General features: G+C 41.5%; 2 protein-coding genes across 2 annotated transcripts; both read right to left on the minus strand.

Annotated features, from left to right (window-relative positions):
• Positions 1 to 354: 354 nt before the first annotated feature.
• On the minus strand, positions 355 to 4,643 carry sf3b4 (splicing factor 3b, subunit 4). The gene is made up of 6 exons (XM_026157247.1): positions 4,557 to 4,643; positions 3,585 to 3,713; positions 2,957 to 3,499; positions 1,669 to 1,836; positions 1,252 to 1,410; positions 355 to 667 (listed from the first exon to the last, which is right to left on the minus strand). Exons 1-6 carry the CDS (start codon positions 4,588 to 4,590, stop codon positions 495 to 497), a joined length of 1,206 nt encoding a protein of 401 aa, XP_026013032.1. The 5' UTR covers positions 4,591 to 4,643; the 3' UTR covers positions 355 to 494.
• A 2,365-nt stretch (positions 4,644 to 7,008) lies between these two features.
• lix1l (limb and CNS expressed 1 like) lies at positions 7,009 to 16,120 on the minus strand. The gene is made up of 6 exons (XM_026155596.1): positions 15,597 to 16,120; positions 13,254 to 13,417; positions 11,548 to 11,688; positions 11,080 to 11,175; positions 10,775 to 10,852; positions 7,009 to 9,312 (listed from the first exon to the last, which is right to left on the minus strand). The coding sequence occupies exons 1-6, from the start codon at positions 15,934 to 15,936 to the stop codon at positions 9,061 to 9,063; spliced, it is 1,071 nt and encodes a 356-aa protein (XP_026011381.1). The 5' UTR covers positions 15,937 to 16,120; the 3' UTR covers positions 7,009 to 9,060.
• Between the last annotated feature and the right edge of the window lie 4 nt (positions 16,121 to 16,124).

The following is a 16,124-nucleotide window of genomic DNA, read 5'->3' on the forward strand; positions in this document are numbered from 1 at the left end:
TTGGTTTATCCATGTGGGCAGCTGTAAATTTCATTCAAGCTTAAAGGACCCTCTCAGTGTATGTCTTCACTAGGCACAGTGACACTGTCATTCCAGCAGTTTCCAGTTCCTCCAGCTGTCCTGGATACACCCCCCGGACCTCCTCCCATGCCCCCACAACAGCTCACCTAGGAGCAATAGTTCCAACAATTCTTCTATAAGATTTCTGAGCACACAGATGCTCCGGGAGGAATAAAACTATACTTTGAAAGCAACATCTGATCTGTGTCCCTTTTAGAGCCACAAGTCTGTTATTTGATGCTGTGTTTTGTTGTCAGAGTAAATAAAAACAGTAAAGAATTGTACTAAAATTTTTTATTTGTTGTTCATCTGTACAATGACCAAAAAAACCCCAAATACAAACAGGTGGTTAAATTACTCTCACGCTTACAAACTAAGCCTAAGGATGCGTTTTTTTTAAAAAAGCAAAATGACAGACAGTTATCTAACAGGAATTACGATGGCATCGGTGCTCTCAGAGGAGCCCGTGGGGGGACACCTGGGGGCCTCGGTGGCATCGGAGGTCCTCTCTGGAAGCCAAAGGGAGGTGGTCGAGGAGGACCGGCACCATAGCCAGGTGGAGGCATGGGAGGAGGAGGCCCTCTCATGCCTGGAGGGACAGGAGGGCCTGAGAGAGAGAGAACAAGTGGTCACAGTCTGATAAAACCGCTGTAAAACGCTACCAGGAGCCGGGGTTCACACCAGAAACCTTCTTGCCATGACGCAACAGTGCTAACTGCTGTCTTGCCATGCCGCCCAACATGATGTTACATCTTATTCAGCTTCCTTCCCATATCCTTTCTTCTGGGTATCAGAGCCCAGATTTTGTGCCACAGCTGGCTGGTGTAACAGCAATGTATAAAAGGCCCGCAATAATACATTTTTTAAGGCTTGGCTCACAAATTTTAGTAGGGTACCTTCACAGGCATCAGCATGAGTCAATGAACATTTGACTGCTTTCCAAATCATCTCACAGCTCAAATGTTTATTTTATATGCTAAATTATCAATGTGTTTCATCAACAACAGCGCAACCTGAGCGCAAGACAGCAAAACCATTTTCAATGCATAATATCAGTTGTGTTACGGAGAGAACCCTTCAATGATTCTTTTTACAGGGAAATGTTTCTTTGAAGGACTTTTCCTCTTATTTTGGTGCTCAGAGAAACTTTTATTAGACAACAAAGACTGAAGGAGATGCCACAGCGCTTACCTGTGGGAGGCCCATATGGCGCTCTGGGAGGCATGCCCATAGGTGGGGGTGGAGGCATGCTGGGGGGCGGCGGTGCCCGGGGGTTTGATCCTGGTGGAGCAGGAGGCGGAGGCACCATGCCAGGAGGAGCAGGAGGAGGCATGGGCATCTGAGGCATACCTGCATGGCAGCAACAAAGCAAGCTCAAGCTTAACATTTGTCCACATGGACCAAACTGGTAAGAGTGCAACTCCAGGTATATTTAAATACGCCAAACACAGGTAATCTATAACTGATAACGTCATGCAGGCTCATATGTACAAGAACTACATAAAAAGCATGTAAATATACATATCTAAACTTTTATAACGTACTACTGCATTACTTTCCACAAGGAATGAATATGGAAACACATTGAAAGCATAAATGTAGCTTTACCTGGATGCATGCTGCCAGGAGGGAACGGTGGTGGTCCGGGTGGAGGTCCGCCACCACCCTGCGGGCCTGGTGTCACAGCTACTGGTGGTATAGCCATAGCAGGGGGCATTGATGGAGGTATCGATCCAGGTGGAGGAACAGGAGGGAAAGCACCAGGAGGTGGCATGCCTGCACGCAAACAGGTTGCATTTGCAAAGTGAGTCTCATATTTCACATTTGAGCAGAGCAATGTGACTTATAATGATCTACCCATGGTAGCTAATGTAATATCTATGAAGAACTTCATTAAAGGACCAATCTGTCAGCTGTCATGTTCACTTTACTCCACACACTGATCAAGATTAGTTAGATTAAAAATAATCTCTTTATCACCTACTGATAAAAGAGGCATCATCCAGAGCAGCACAGACACACTTCCTACATCATCTTAATGCTCATGATGGAAACTCATCTACTCCCATGACAGCCTGTAATCTATAACAATTAATCACATACTGCTGCTGTTTAGAGATTATCCCGAGAAGAACAAAAGGAAGCACAACAACATGACCGCATATCACCGGCATATCACCTGCTAATTACTCAGAATTTATTACTTCTTAGAATAAAATGATCACAATAACTGAGCGTACAGGAAGCATGAGCAGCAGGTATAACGTCCTGTCTATTTCCAAACAGGATCTGGTCAACAATTGGATTGTGTGTGTGCAAAAGAAGGCAAACTCACGCTTTCATAAATTAAGTTTAACTGACGCCGTTTGTACTTTAATCGATAGTTTAACAGAGTAATATAATTAACTGCCATGAATAACGAGCCCAAGATGGGGCTGGCTGTTGAACAGCAATTCTAAGATAATCATTCAAGTACTGCATCGTTCTCTTAGACAGACAAAACTATTTAAAATATATCATCACAGCCCACTGGACAAACTCTGTGTAATAGATACTGCTCTTTTTATTTAATGTCCAACCATTCAGATGTAAAGTAAACTACAGGAAGTTCCATGTGAGCATAATGTAAAAAGAGATTAAAACGTATGAGGAACAACTTTTATTCTTAGACCACTCCAGTTTGATTACTTCTTTTTCCTGGAAGTAGGTCAAGTTGTACCAGAAACCCAAATTCATCTTGTAAGCTAATCACTTAAAATCGACACCTATTAACTTCTTATTAACGGAAACAAGATTTTTCCACATTACCTGATGAACGGTGCCTGAAATGTTGTGTAACACCCCACAGCAATGTTCAAATGCCCAAAATGCAATAAAACAACTTCCATTTGCTTACCTGGAATGGCCATCGCAGCTCCCAGCGTGGTCAGGACTGGCGTTGGAGCCGTTGGCGGTGGAGGAGCATCTGCAAACAGCTGGTGAGGCCTGTCTGCCTGGGAGAGAGGATTCTGAGCGGCCAGGAGTCGCTCTGCGGCCGAGCCGTGACGCTCTCCTTTGGAATCTTTCTTGAAGGCATACGACACTGTGATGGGCCTGTTGCAGAGGTACTGGCCGTTCATGGCCTCAATGGCGGCATCGGATGCATCGAAGCTGGCAAAATTGATGAAAGCATAACCCTTAGAGTTGCCGGTGTCTGGGTCTCTCATGATCTTTGGCGTCTGGAGGATCACACCAAAGGCACTGAACGTGTCGTAGAGCAGTTTCTCATCAATCTCTGGGTCCAGGTTACCGATGAAGATGTTAGCACCGACATCCAGGTTTTTGTTGTGTGCAGAAGCTTTATTAACCCTGATCGGTTTGCCATAGAGCTTTATCATATTCATGATTTTGATGGCATAGTCGGCATCCTCTTCACTGAGGAACTCCACAAAGCCATAGCCTGAGAAAGTAGCAAAAACTGTTAGATGAGCTTGTTTTTAGTGATCCTTCAAAACACGTACCAAAAAGGTGATCTGATTACTTACCTTGATGTTGGCCTGTGACTCTGTCTTTGGGCATGTGTGTGTTGACCACAGGACCAGCCTGCAGGAAAAGCTCCCATAGTAACGGCTCAGACACTTTCTCATCCAAACCACCAACATATACAGTAGCGTCTAAAACATGAAGAGAAAATAAACCTCATAATGATCAGTGCGTCATCACAGGTCGTCAATCTCTTTTTCAGTGGACACACGTGACATTAAAGTAAAAGTCGATGGAGAAACTTCAAGAATAGAAAAATAGCTAATATTTGGAAATAAATTAGTTAATCAGTGAGATCCAGTCGCTTGTGTCCTTTGGAAGGCCTGTTAATATAATTCAGCCAGAAGATGTGTACAGATAACTATGCGTTGTGACCGGATAAAAGATTTATAAATTATTTACTTGCTTCTTCTTAAAGTTCCTTTATTGCCTCTCACACTCTCCTCACATTTATTATACGTGTACAATATTTAATCAGGAAACTCACGTTTAGTGTTTACATCTAAAATACCTATATCTGTATACCCACATCAAGAAATAAAATAGCCCCGTATAAAATCAGCACGATACGAAACAAAGACGTTTAATATGTTTAACATGACCGCCGAGTCAAGCTATAAGCTATGTTGTTAGCTTCTTCGGCTACTTGTAGTTGTTGGTCAACTAGACGTTAAGTCTGCTGCTAATTTGTTTGGAAGAGTCGCACTTTAAAACAACCAAAAACCATCGCTGAACTGGCTTCTATATAAGTAACAAGTAAAAGGATTAAAAAGTCTGTTTGCAAAGGAAAATCAGCGACATGCTAAGCTAGCGACAACTCAATGTTTCCATGTGATCTGCCATTTGTTTATCACAAACTGCTGTCTAAAGGAGGCAGTCGGTACGTAAAAATGAGCCGGTTCCGGTGAAATGTACCAGCACTTTTATGAATGAGAAGTGCAAAGAAACAAAACAGAGTTTAATGATGAGTTTACCTTGGTTTCTTTCTGAAATTGGTCCCGCTGCCATGTTGAATGACCAACGCAGGGGGAGCGCAGCACAATAAAACCCCGCCTCTTCCGATGTTGTGTACCGGAAGTATAAAACAAAAAAAATAATTTAATTTAATTTAATTTAATTTAATTTAATTTTTTCTGGTATGATATTAAATGTCGGATTTTAAAGAACATTATGTGAAAAACGAGTTCATTTCAGCTAGAATTGAATTTAATTATTTTTTAATGCTTCTGGACACAATTTTCCAAAAAAAAAAAAAAAGAAAAATTCCAAACAACTTATTATTAATTTATTTTAATTTAATAATAACAAACATAATTAATTAGTTTCACAAACACAGTCCAGGTACTGAGTAGCTTAGTTGTGGTTAGGTAGTCAGTGGGGTTGTAGTCTCATTTAGGATTCTAAAGGATTCAGGTTAAAAGCTCTCCCTCTTTCTTTCTGTCCTGCACACGGTAGGGTAGCATTTCGTTGATGGCAGTATGGACAACAGTCTGGATCCCATGCGATCATCTTGGCTGCATCATTTGATTTATATGTCACCCAGATTTAGGAGATTGAACTTAATGGTTCAATCTCCTAAATCTCCTAAAATGACCCCCATGAGAACCAAGTGATCCCGGTCAGGCGCAGCTCCCTATCCAGTTGGTGATGCTGCCATTCAAGATCCTGAGCAACCTGGACAGGGGTATCAAGTCCTTTGATCATCTGAGGTAATAGAGGCAATTAGTCTATTAAAGTTGTTTTTACTTTGATAACTCTTGTGGGCTCTGAAAGAGGAAAGATAAATGCACCAGTATTGCTCTGTAATGTTAATTGTGTTTGGTTTTGATGCCTACGATGCCTAACTAAGATTGTGGGTGGAAGGCTGTTATGCCTTCTGGTGGCATTTGCAAGTTATTGCATAATTTAAAAAAAATAAAGTGAATGAAATCAGTGCTTTTATACTCTAAAAATCTGGAATATGCATTTTTATTAATTTGGAATATTAAATTATTACCACTGTGTGTGTGTGTGTGTGTGTGGCCTTGATTTTCAGTCACTGAAAACAAGTGGCTCGACACAGTGCCATTTGTAACAGCAAATTTATTACATATACATATAAATCTACTAAAAGTATAAACATGGAATACAAAATGTTCATAGAAAATACAAACAGTAAGGACCTCGAGAAACACTCTTATAAAACAATACTGTATAGAATATGAAACATATAAAACCAGAACTTAATCAACACATCATGCATCAAAGCAAAAAAAAACAAAAAAACAAAAACATGTAGAGCCAAAACTGTTTTTTAGCAAACAAATGGCAAAAAACAAACATACGGTTCAAAAAAAACTTCAATTATATTGATAACAAAGAAAGATCAAAGGCATTTTTACAGAAGGAGCCTTGAGATTAATGGCTTGTGGCTATAAAAACAAACAAACTATAAAAACCAAACAAACCAGAAGTTGAGCATCTAAATTGAAACAAACAGCCTCAGCCTCCTTCCCGTTAAGCAGTTCATTAAAACACTGCTTGAGATTTCCTCATTAATCACATTTACTTTTCTTAATTGAGTCAAAGAAGGATAAAATCCCTGAAAGTGTTTCTGCATATGAAATCCTGGCAATCTGTTTAGTACCAAGTTTAAAATTTACTGATTTGAAATTTACACATTTGAAAAAGTTGAAGATATTAACCAGGATATATAAAGATGACTTTTTCTGTCAATTATAAATTTGCATTATTAATTAAAGAGAACTGCAAAGTCAACATTTTTATATTTGCACCACACACATATGCTGCAAAGTGGGCACAAAAAAAGAAAACAGAAACAGAATCAGTATATAATGTTTATAAATTTATACCAAAGGTAATAATATTAAATACATCCTTCACAATCGCCATGTAGCATATTAAGGAAATTATTTGAATAAAACACTCTGCAGGTACTGGAAGTATTACCCAGCACAGATGCCACTTCAGACTGTAATTAAAAGACGGACGTAGCCACCATGTCATCACCCACTGGTTTGGAAGCCCTGCATTTGGCATTTTGGACTGTTTTGATACCAGACATAACAAACAAGTGGTGAGAAACTGGGACTGTTGTGGACGGCTGGATCAATAAGCTTATGAAGAGATAAAAATGAATACTGAGCAGAAAGTAGTTCAGCTTATTGATCCGGCCCTCCACAACAGTCCTGGTCTAGCACACACCGTATTTTATCATAGTCAACACCAGCTCATAATTTACCAACAGACATCATGCTGTGTGTTAAAAGGGACCACAATGACATAAGGAAAGTAGTGACTGGGGTCAGTCATTCCAGAGGAGTTGACAATTATAAAGAATGCAGGTTGAAGGCACTTCTGCACTGGCTTCACTTTTCAGACTACAGGGGCTTGTTTGCTGGAAAAAAAATTTTAAAAATCGCCATTCCTAACTTGAAATTTCAAGTTAAGTTGAAATTTAGCTAGCTCTGCCAATCAGAAAGCTCTGTGAAGGCAGATCATTTCCTTGTCATCAGCTGTCTAACACTTTGACATGAACACACCTTTATCCATTTCTGCAAAGAGCCATTCAACGTTTGCTATACATTGGTAGCTCACAAGCTTCTATATTAGCAGAGAAGCTATGTCCATCTTTTTTATACAGTCTGTGATTCAGACCAATGAAGTAACATTGGTCAGATTTTGTTACCTTTGGGGCCGAGTGTGGGAACTTGTTTACATCCGTTTTCAGTCTTTATGCTAATCTATGGCGAAGCGGCTTTATTTAGCTTCATATTAACCAGACCGCCCTTCGTGTAACGTCAATCAAATTCTTAGAGTAAATTTCCCCCAAATGTTTGAACTATTCTTTTAAAATTCTGTAACAGTAAGAAATTAACCGCATGTGTAAAGAGGACTGTTCAAACATTGCTAGCTACCATTTTCATAAAGGCACAAAGACTCCAGAGATGAGTTATAGAAACTTCCTGCACTTTTTCTTTGTTTGTTCTTTCTTTATATTTCGTATAATCGGGTTCTGCTCCTGCTAATAATCCAGCATTCAGCAGCAAGAACGAGCCCTCCTGTTGTCTGACTTTCATTACATCCAAAAGAACCATATCACATCAATTAAAACTTGTGTGGGGTCTTTTTAATGCTGCTTGTTAAAACGCCTTTATCCCTACAACATATAAAAATGCATTTTATAAAGACGAACAAATATAAAGTTATGACATTTACGGGAAAAAAATGGTAATAAATGCCTGTTATATTACATTTTTTTGGCATGCAGACATTATAACACTGCCAAAACCCAATTCCTTCTTCCAGTATCTCAAAAAAAACTTAGACCACAGAAGCTGGCACTGTTCTGACTACAATGACTCAAAACTGATGGTTCAGCTTTTAAAAAAAAAAAAAGAGAAAAAAAGCCCAACTCATTCTCTGGCCTCCATTTTTTAACTGCTGAGACCCTGACCTACATTTAAGTCCTAACAAACACTCACTTTGTTTGAACTCCACTAGCTGACCAACACAATCTGCATCACAAGAGCAGATTTTGCAGTTTTTGTAAGTCGTGTTGCTTTGCAGGTCCTTTTTGCTGATAACACATTAAAAATGATACATTCGGCTAGTGTCATCGTCGCCAAGCAAGAGACGAAGCTTTAAAAAATGCCTTTGCAAGAAAAGCTGAAGTACAACGGCATAGTGGTGGTTTAATATTTGATCTTTTTTTTAACCTGAGCTGCTGTCAGAGCATCAATTACCTGCTGACATGTTTCTTCTTTTGCAAATTACCCACAAATTATTATTACATGAGTCAATAAGCGTATTTCTGTGCTTACTGGAAGTCTAGTATTATTAGAGGCTGCTTCCCATAAAAAACCTGTAGGAGCAGGTTGCACATCCATTACAGAAAACCGGTGATATTAGCTGGGATCTTTTATCCCCTTCATTCATATCTTGCTGAGTGGGTGACCTCTGTTCCTGTGCTTTATTCATGAACAAACACAGGCTTCTTGCATCATCAATTTTGGCATCTTCCCATCCCAAATACTACAACCAACCAAAACAAACCGAAGCCGAGAAGAAACACAGGAGCTATACCTCATTAGGTTTTGGTCTGATGGGTCATTTTATGCCCCGTACATTCACTGATCCATAAAGGTTTTGTCTCCATAGGTCTACTTTGAGTAAGTACAGTATGAAATAATGAAAACAAAACATGTAAATCCCAGTCACATTGAATGCCGAGCACTTTTACAGGCATCTAGAAAAAAAGCACTGTCATCCTGTAATTACTAGGCACAAAGAGGTAACGGGCTATAGCGGCTAGTATTTGTTTTATGGACAAGATGTGCATACTGTAAGTCAAGGCTTGATTACCTGGTACACGAAACAAAACAAAACCTAAAACGTTCTGAGAAGTCACCTATGAAGTGATCAGTACTGTTACCAGGAATCCTACGGAGTGTGAAGGCATGTTTCCATACGGTTGGTTTAGTGTGATGGCAGAGTGGCGGTGTTGGCTGCACTGAGCTGACCCACAGCTAACATGAGGATGTCCTTCTTCTCTTTGTAAAAACGCAGTTCTCTGCCCGCCAGCCTGGCGTCCTCTAGTTCCCGCTCTGTCGTGGCCAGCTCCTGCGCGATGGTGCCCGCTACGCTCTGCTCTCGGTTCACCCAGTCGGCGGCCATCTGAGTGCGCATGTCATCATCCAGAGCCCGATGGGAGTAGTGAGCCAGCACCTCCTGCAAGTTCAGCCAGAAAGTCATTTAGAGTCAGAAGATGTGATAGTGGGAAACAGCATTCCCAATTAGATATTCCTCGAGTTATTCAGATTCTGATGCTGAACCTAATAAAACTTCATTTTAAATTTCATAAGACATGAAATTTCTTTATAATTTTTGGTGAAAATGTGAAATAAGCACAGTAAACATGCACAGGAATACAGTATATATAAGACAGAAACAGAGTTGTACAATCCTAACAAGGTTGAAAGTCAACATTTGGACCACCTTTATTCTTATTTGTCCTCTAGACTTCTTGAAAAACATGAAAAGCTCTATTTTGGATGTTCGCTATCTTTAGATGATCCCACACTGCTGCAGTAATGCTGAAATCCAGCCTGTGGGGAGGCCAATCCATGGCCCTGATAGTGCTCCGCTGTGTGTTTTTCTATGCAGGTATGCTTTCACTGCACTGGCAGTGTGTTTGTGATCACTGTCACACTGTCATGCATTCATAATTCCATCATTTTTGACAAGACCTCCATCACCACTGGCTGAAATGCTGCCCCAAACCATGACAGAGCCTCCACCATATTTCACAGATGGCTGTAGGCACTCTCTGTTGTCTCTCAAGAGAGGTCAACGTATGTGCAGACAGTTTTTTCTACTCTTGGCTCTGTATGATGCCAAAAAAGAGTTTTAAATTAGAAGAAAAATGCAAAGAATTCATTTTTATGATCATATCATGCACAAAGCTTCGACTACACCGCACCTCCTTTTAAAGCGGCTTCATGTGGCTGCCTTAAAAGGAGGGAGACCCTAACTGGCGCTACAACAACTTTCAGAGGATGGGCTAAGGGGCTGTACAAAAGCCCAATTTGAGATAAATGGGGATTATTTTGAAACACACATATTTTAGGAGGCACATGCTTTGTTTTTGCTCTTTTTTCACTCACTGCTCATGGTGAGAAAGATAACTACAAATTTATCTAGAACAGTCCTGTCACAGAGAAAAAGCCCTGCTAAACGCTGATCGGCCACAACATTAAAACCACCAGTCAGATTTTGTGTTGGTCACCAAAACAGCTGTGGCCCATCTGGGCGTGGACACAGGACCTCTTTGGGAGTGTTTTGGTGTCTGCCACTGGGACGCTGGATGCGGATCGTTTTGGATATGTGGGTTGCTGGGTGGGGCCTCGATTGATTGAATCTGTCCCGACTCTTACAAAGGGAAAAGAATAGGAATTTGGGCTTTTCATTGTGGTCCTTGAGCTGTTCCTGAGCAAGTTTTGCATTTTGGTGAGGAGCTAAGAAACAGCAGGACATTGCACTGTGGAGATAATCTCTTTTTTTTTCACTTCACCTCTCAGTAGGTTTAATTTTGTGACTGATTACTGGGAAATTTGTTCATTAAAAAAATAAAATAAAAGTAGCTGAAAACTGTTACTATTTTTGTATAATAGAAGGCATTTGTTGGCTTTACCTGTCGGGAACATTGTCGTTCTCTCATGGCTTTGAGGCTTCCGTTCCAGTGCAGCAGCTGGAACACAGTCATCAGCTCCTGGAAGACAAACACAGCCGAGACCAAGAATAAGAGACCAGTAATTCAACACTGTGGGGCCAAACTAACTACATATTATCACTTTTGGGCGAACATTTACACATAAAACTGCTACTTTTATGCATACGTGTTCTGTATGTAGCTACTCTCATACAGGCTCTGGGCCTACATTTATCATAAGTTTTCTTTTTGTTTGTTTTTTTTAAAAAGCTACTTAAAACACGCACCTGAAACTCCAGCATGGACTTTCCTTTATTGGACTCGAGCATGAAGCGAAACGCCCCGATCCCTGTGTTGGGGTTGTCGGCCTCTTCTCTGTTTCCCTGTGAGCATAGACAAGCACTTAAAGTCAAGTCAGCCACAGGTTGAGCTCACATAGTAAATGCTACTTACTCATATCTCCCTACAGATATTTGGCACATATTTGTGTTGAGTTTGGGAGTCAGTCCAATGCAGTGTAATTTTCCTTCATTTAATTTTGAGAAGCATCAGCTATTTGTATCCATAGTATACACTTTCATAATATTTACTATGTGTAAAAAAACAAAACAATCCATGCGTATGATGCCAGCAACTGAGCAAAATTAACTTAATACATCATGTTTTTGGAAGCGCGTTCAAATCGACCATCCTGCTTGACTGACAGTCGTAGAAACACAACTTTGAGTTCTCTGCAGTTCTTTTTTTAAACTTACATTAAAGGAGGCCAACGCCTCATTCACGCTCTTCTCAATGAAGTCGTCTGTAATCCGACGCGAGGGATGTTCGTTAAAAACGGAGTTCATCAGGGCGATTTTGGCGGCGCTGCGTCTCGCCTCTGCCTTTGTGGGACAGAACTGTCAAACAGCAAAGAGAGCATGTATCAGTGGACAGATAAACAGTCAAAAGGCCAACGACAACCCGGCCGGTCTTTAAATGACTCTTTGTGGCTTTGAGCTTGCATCCATATTTGGTCTTGTGGTTTTAGGAATGCTTGCAACAGAATAACCAAACCACAACACATTCACTGACGTTCAACCAAAGACAATGGCGTGTTTTTACAGTAACGTGCAAAAAAAGTCTTGAGCCACTCCTCGTTTTTTTATATGTTGATGGGAAAGCGGGAAGGAAAATTAGAGTTAATGACCTCGAAAGTCAGTACTTGGTATGACTACCTTTATTCTTCAACACAGCCTGAGCTCGCTTTGGCAGCTTTCTTGTCATTTCTTTAAGTAGTTTCTTTGGATGTTGGCTGCCTTTTTGTTCGGTTTTATGTCAAGATGATCCCAATGATGTTGACGGCACCTGGGAGCCCAATCCATGACTGATAGTGGTCCATTGTGCGTGCTGAAAACTGAAGTTGTTGCGAATTGGATCCTTTTCAGAAGGTGTTGCATGTTGAATCAAAATCTAAGGGCACTTTTCTGCGTTCACAAGTCCGTCAGACTGAAATGGAACCTCAAACCATGACAGAGCCTCCACCTTGTTTTACACGTGACTGTAGACACTCATGTAATTTGGCATAACTCAGCCTTCCTTAAGAATGACTCCTTGACAGCCAGCCTTCCACAGGGACATTTATGATGAGGCTTCAATGAACATTAGATGGATCAGCTGAAGGTCCAGATGCATCTCTCAGGTCCTGTCAGGTCTTTTTTGGATTCCTTTCTATTTCTTACGTAAATAACTTTCCAATACCGTTCGTCTGATGTAGATAGTTTTTAGGCCACTTCTTTTGTCAAGGCATTATGCCAAGTTTTCAGCCAACAGATGTTTGGGAATCACCTCGTTAATATGAAAATATAACTTTATGCCTGTCAAACTATGTTATTGTTGGCATTTTTACAGACTCGGCTAAAGAAAATTGAACAAATGATGTGTTTTTGTGGCAGGATGAAAGCAACAAAGTAGTTAAAGATACACTTGGTTGGTTGGTTAACTGCCGAGTTGTCTGTTACGTGTAGACACAGCACTGGTTCATCCCTCCTGTCAGGTCTTTGAGAGTTTTTTTTAAGGACGTGACCTTCAGATACTGTTCATATGCTCTAGATAGTTTTTTAGGCTTCCTGCTTCTTTTTTGTCCTCCACTGCGCACCATCGAGACGTATACCAAGTTTTCCAGTAATAGCTCTTTGGAAATCACAAATATATACAATTTTATGCCTAAGCTTTCACATTTTTCATGCTCGACTAAAGAAATGTGTTCTTGTGACAGGCAGCAGTTTAAAATTGTAAGATGTCTGTTATGTGCAGACATGCATAAAAAAACGTTCCTTTGAAACGGAGTAAAAAAGCAGCCAATGTCCAAACCCGCTTTAAAAATTCCAAGGAAGTCCGGCTCCTTTGGAAGCAAAGTATAAAGACTTTCATACAGTACTGCATATTTCATAATATTCACGCTAACAGAAAGCAGACACTGCACCTGGAAACTTCCAAAGCAGCTGCCGCCTGGAAGGCTAACATAGCAAACATAAGGAGGGCTGTTGGACGGGACCATTTCATAAACAACGAGGGCTCCGTTCCTCAGGTCGGCTCCTCTGGTCAGCTTCATCTGCCAAAATTCCTGCAAAGCCTCCACCACGTTCACTGCAGGACACACAGATAAAAGAAGAAGCCCTGTTACATCACACTAATACAAATCATTAGTGCAGTTTACATGTTTTGGTCTGTAGCCGTTAGGCGAGCTCTGCGACATCCTCTCTAAACAAAGATGGAAAGGTGCAGGGGAAGGTCGTCTCCAGGATGCCACAGGGTTTTCCGGAAAGATTTTAGGTGGCTGCCCAGAGGAAATTCTGCATCACCTCAGAGGAGAGGCTTGGAGAAAAACACTCGACTCTGGCCCTCACACGAGAGAACGGAGTTCATGTCATCCACAAGGAAACAAAAACAACAATGGAAAGCTGCAAACTCTGCAACTGAGTCATAAATGATTACTTGGGTTTGGGGTCTGTTGGGAAATATGTGTGCAGCCAACATGATTTGAACGAAGTTACCGCCTGAATCTTGCTCTGGAGGCCAGGCCACTTTGTCGAACATTAAAAACAAAAAATTAAAGCTTCTGTCAACAAACTACAAGCCATATTTTCCATACTATAGAGCCCTGAAGGACAATCCAAATCATTTTTTAAACACACACGGCTCTCTTGCTTTTACTCTGTGACACAGTTTTTATCAAAAGTTTTAAAATGTTTTAGATACTTTAAATATTTTGGTTGCTTTCCATCAGGGAGGCGCCTGATCTCTCCTAAGCTCGCTCTGCAGGATGACAGATAATGCGTCCAAAGACACAGCCAGAGTTGTAAAGAACCATCTTCAGTGTCAACACGAACAAGGAGAGGCGCAACAGATGGTCAGGCCCCCACGGAGCCCTGATCTCAAAGTCAAGTCAGTCTGGGATTACATAAAGAGAGAGCCTAAAGAAACGGAAACAGCCTAAATCTGCTCATTAATGTGGGCAAGAGTTGGTGCTACTTTAAAGACAGTTTTTTTGTGTGTTTAATGCTTTTTACATAAAGTTTAAAAAAAACTTATTTTACAAATACTGTTTTTTGTACTTCCACTGCAGCTTTTGTCCAGAATCTACTCTATTTTAAAGTCTGGAGGTATGACGAGATATTGGATTTGCATTGCGGGTCTGCAGCCTGTAGTGCAGCAACTGGGGCTAACAAACCAATTCAGGCTTGTGACAGTGGTTTATTAAGGCCTCTTGGTCTGTTTTTATCCAATTCGGAGGATTTCCTCCATAACAAAAGTGCAAAGAGACAGGAAACTCTCGGAGATATCGAAGGATGTAATGTGAAGCTGATCCAAACTACAGTCATAGAACATCCTGCAACTCCACTTGAAAGTCCAACGAAATCTTTTCCAAAGGTGTATTTGCACACATGCCCCCCCCCCCTTTTTTTTTCTTATAGTACTCCTTTAAATACACTTAATAGGCCTTTTTGAAATTGCAACTTAATCGCTTGAAAGCAAAAGTATAGGAAAGCCTAATTACATCACCTCGTGTGTGTGTTTTACTGCCAAAAGTCTTCAAAAAATGCTGCCAATAATTGTGTTAAGAAGCCTAACTGGCATGCAGGGGGAGAGGCTGTTAGTTAGGGACACATGGGGACCATCTTTTGGAAATAAATCCTATTAGCCTGGGACAGGCACACATGTTAACATTACTTAAGCTTTTGGTCTAATGATAGTTTTAGGAAAACTCTGATAGAAATCAGTCAAGTACTTTAAATTAAACTGGATTTTTCAAGTAATTATTACTAATGATGTGCATTTTGCACATCATGAAGTAATAATATAAAGTTTAATATAAAGTACATAAAGCCTTATAGGGGCACTGCTCTTTCATTTTTCAAGGTTATTATCGATTTCCACAGTGTCTATTCTTGTTATTTACCGTGTAACATGAGTGTAACGGCTAATTTACGAACAATAGTGTATTGTTCGTAAATGCAAACCCCTGCAGCCCCTGGATGTTAATCCTGTGATGGAGTGACTGGAGCGAATATCAAAGGAAACTTCACGGTAACATTGCATCAGGTGCAAATGACCACTGGTGTGTTTACACACCGGAGATAAAGGTGGAAATTACAGGAGTTTGTTCTAAGTGTGGTGGAGGTTTTTTGTGCCTTCCTTCCAAACAAATGGCGCAGCTGAAAGTGGTTTCCAGCTCTCCAAAAGTCCCCTCCCCAGCTACAGCCTGAAGCAGTATGACACGCGTTAACGCCGCTATTTCCAGGACAGTGTCAGCAGCGGACATTACCTCTGCCGTAACCCTGCGTGTGTTTGGCGAAGCTGCGAACCACAGCCTCCACCGCCTCCTTCAGCACGGCCGGGTTCCCCGGGTTACAGTGACCGCTAGCCCCCGGCCCCAGCCCCGCTCCCATTCCGCCGTACAGGCTGTGGAGCTGCAGCGGAGGCGGCGGGGGAGGAGGCCCGGAGGACGCCGCCAGAGAGGCCGGAGAGGACAGCAACGGTGCGATGGGGACCGTAACCCCGGGCCGGAGAGAGGAGCGGAGGGTCCCGGTCGCTCCCGAACTGAATCCGATGCCCGGCTGTAGCCGCTGATGGCGGACACTGTCCGGGATAACGTTGGATTCCATTGTCCCGACGTAACGTCTGCGGAGTCCCGGCTCTGGAGCAAATCTGTAGCGAGGAGCCCGACGGCTTGAGCTGAAAAAGTGAGCTTTAAGAGCTGAATGAGCGAAGTACGGCAGGGTTTTTCTCAGTCACAGCCTGTAAGCGCCGAGCCGACGTTGATTCGACACATAACGGAGCTGCTGAGTCCTCA

This window comes from Astatotilapia calliptera, chromosome 22 (genome assembly GCF_900246225.1).
Source record: "Astatotilapia calliptera chromosome 22, fAstCal1.2, whole genome shotgun sequence".
In the NCBI taxonomy this organism is placed as follows: Eukaryota; Metazoa; Chordata; class Actinopteri; order Cichliformes; family Cichlidae; genus Astatotilapia; species Astatotilapia calliptera.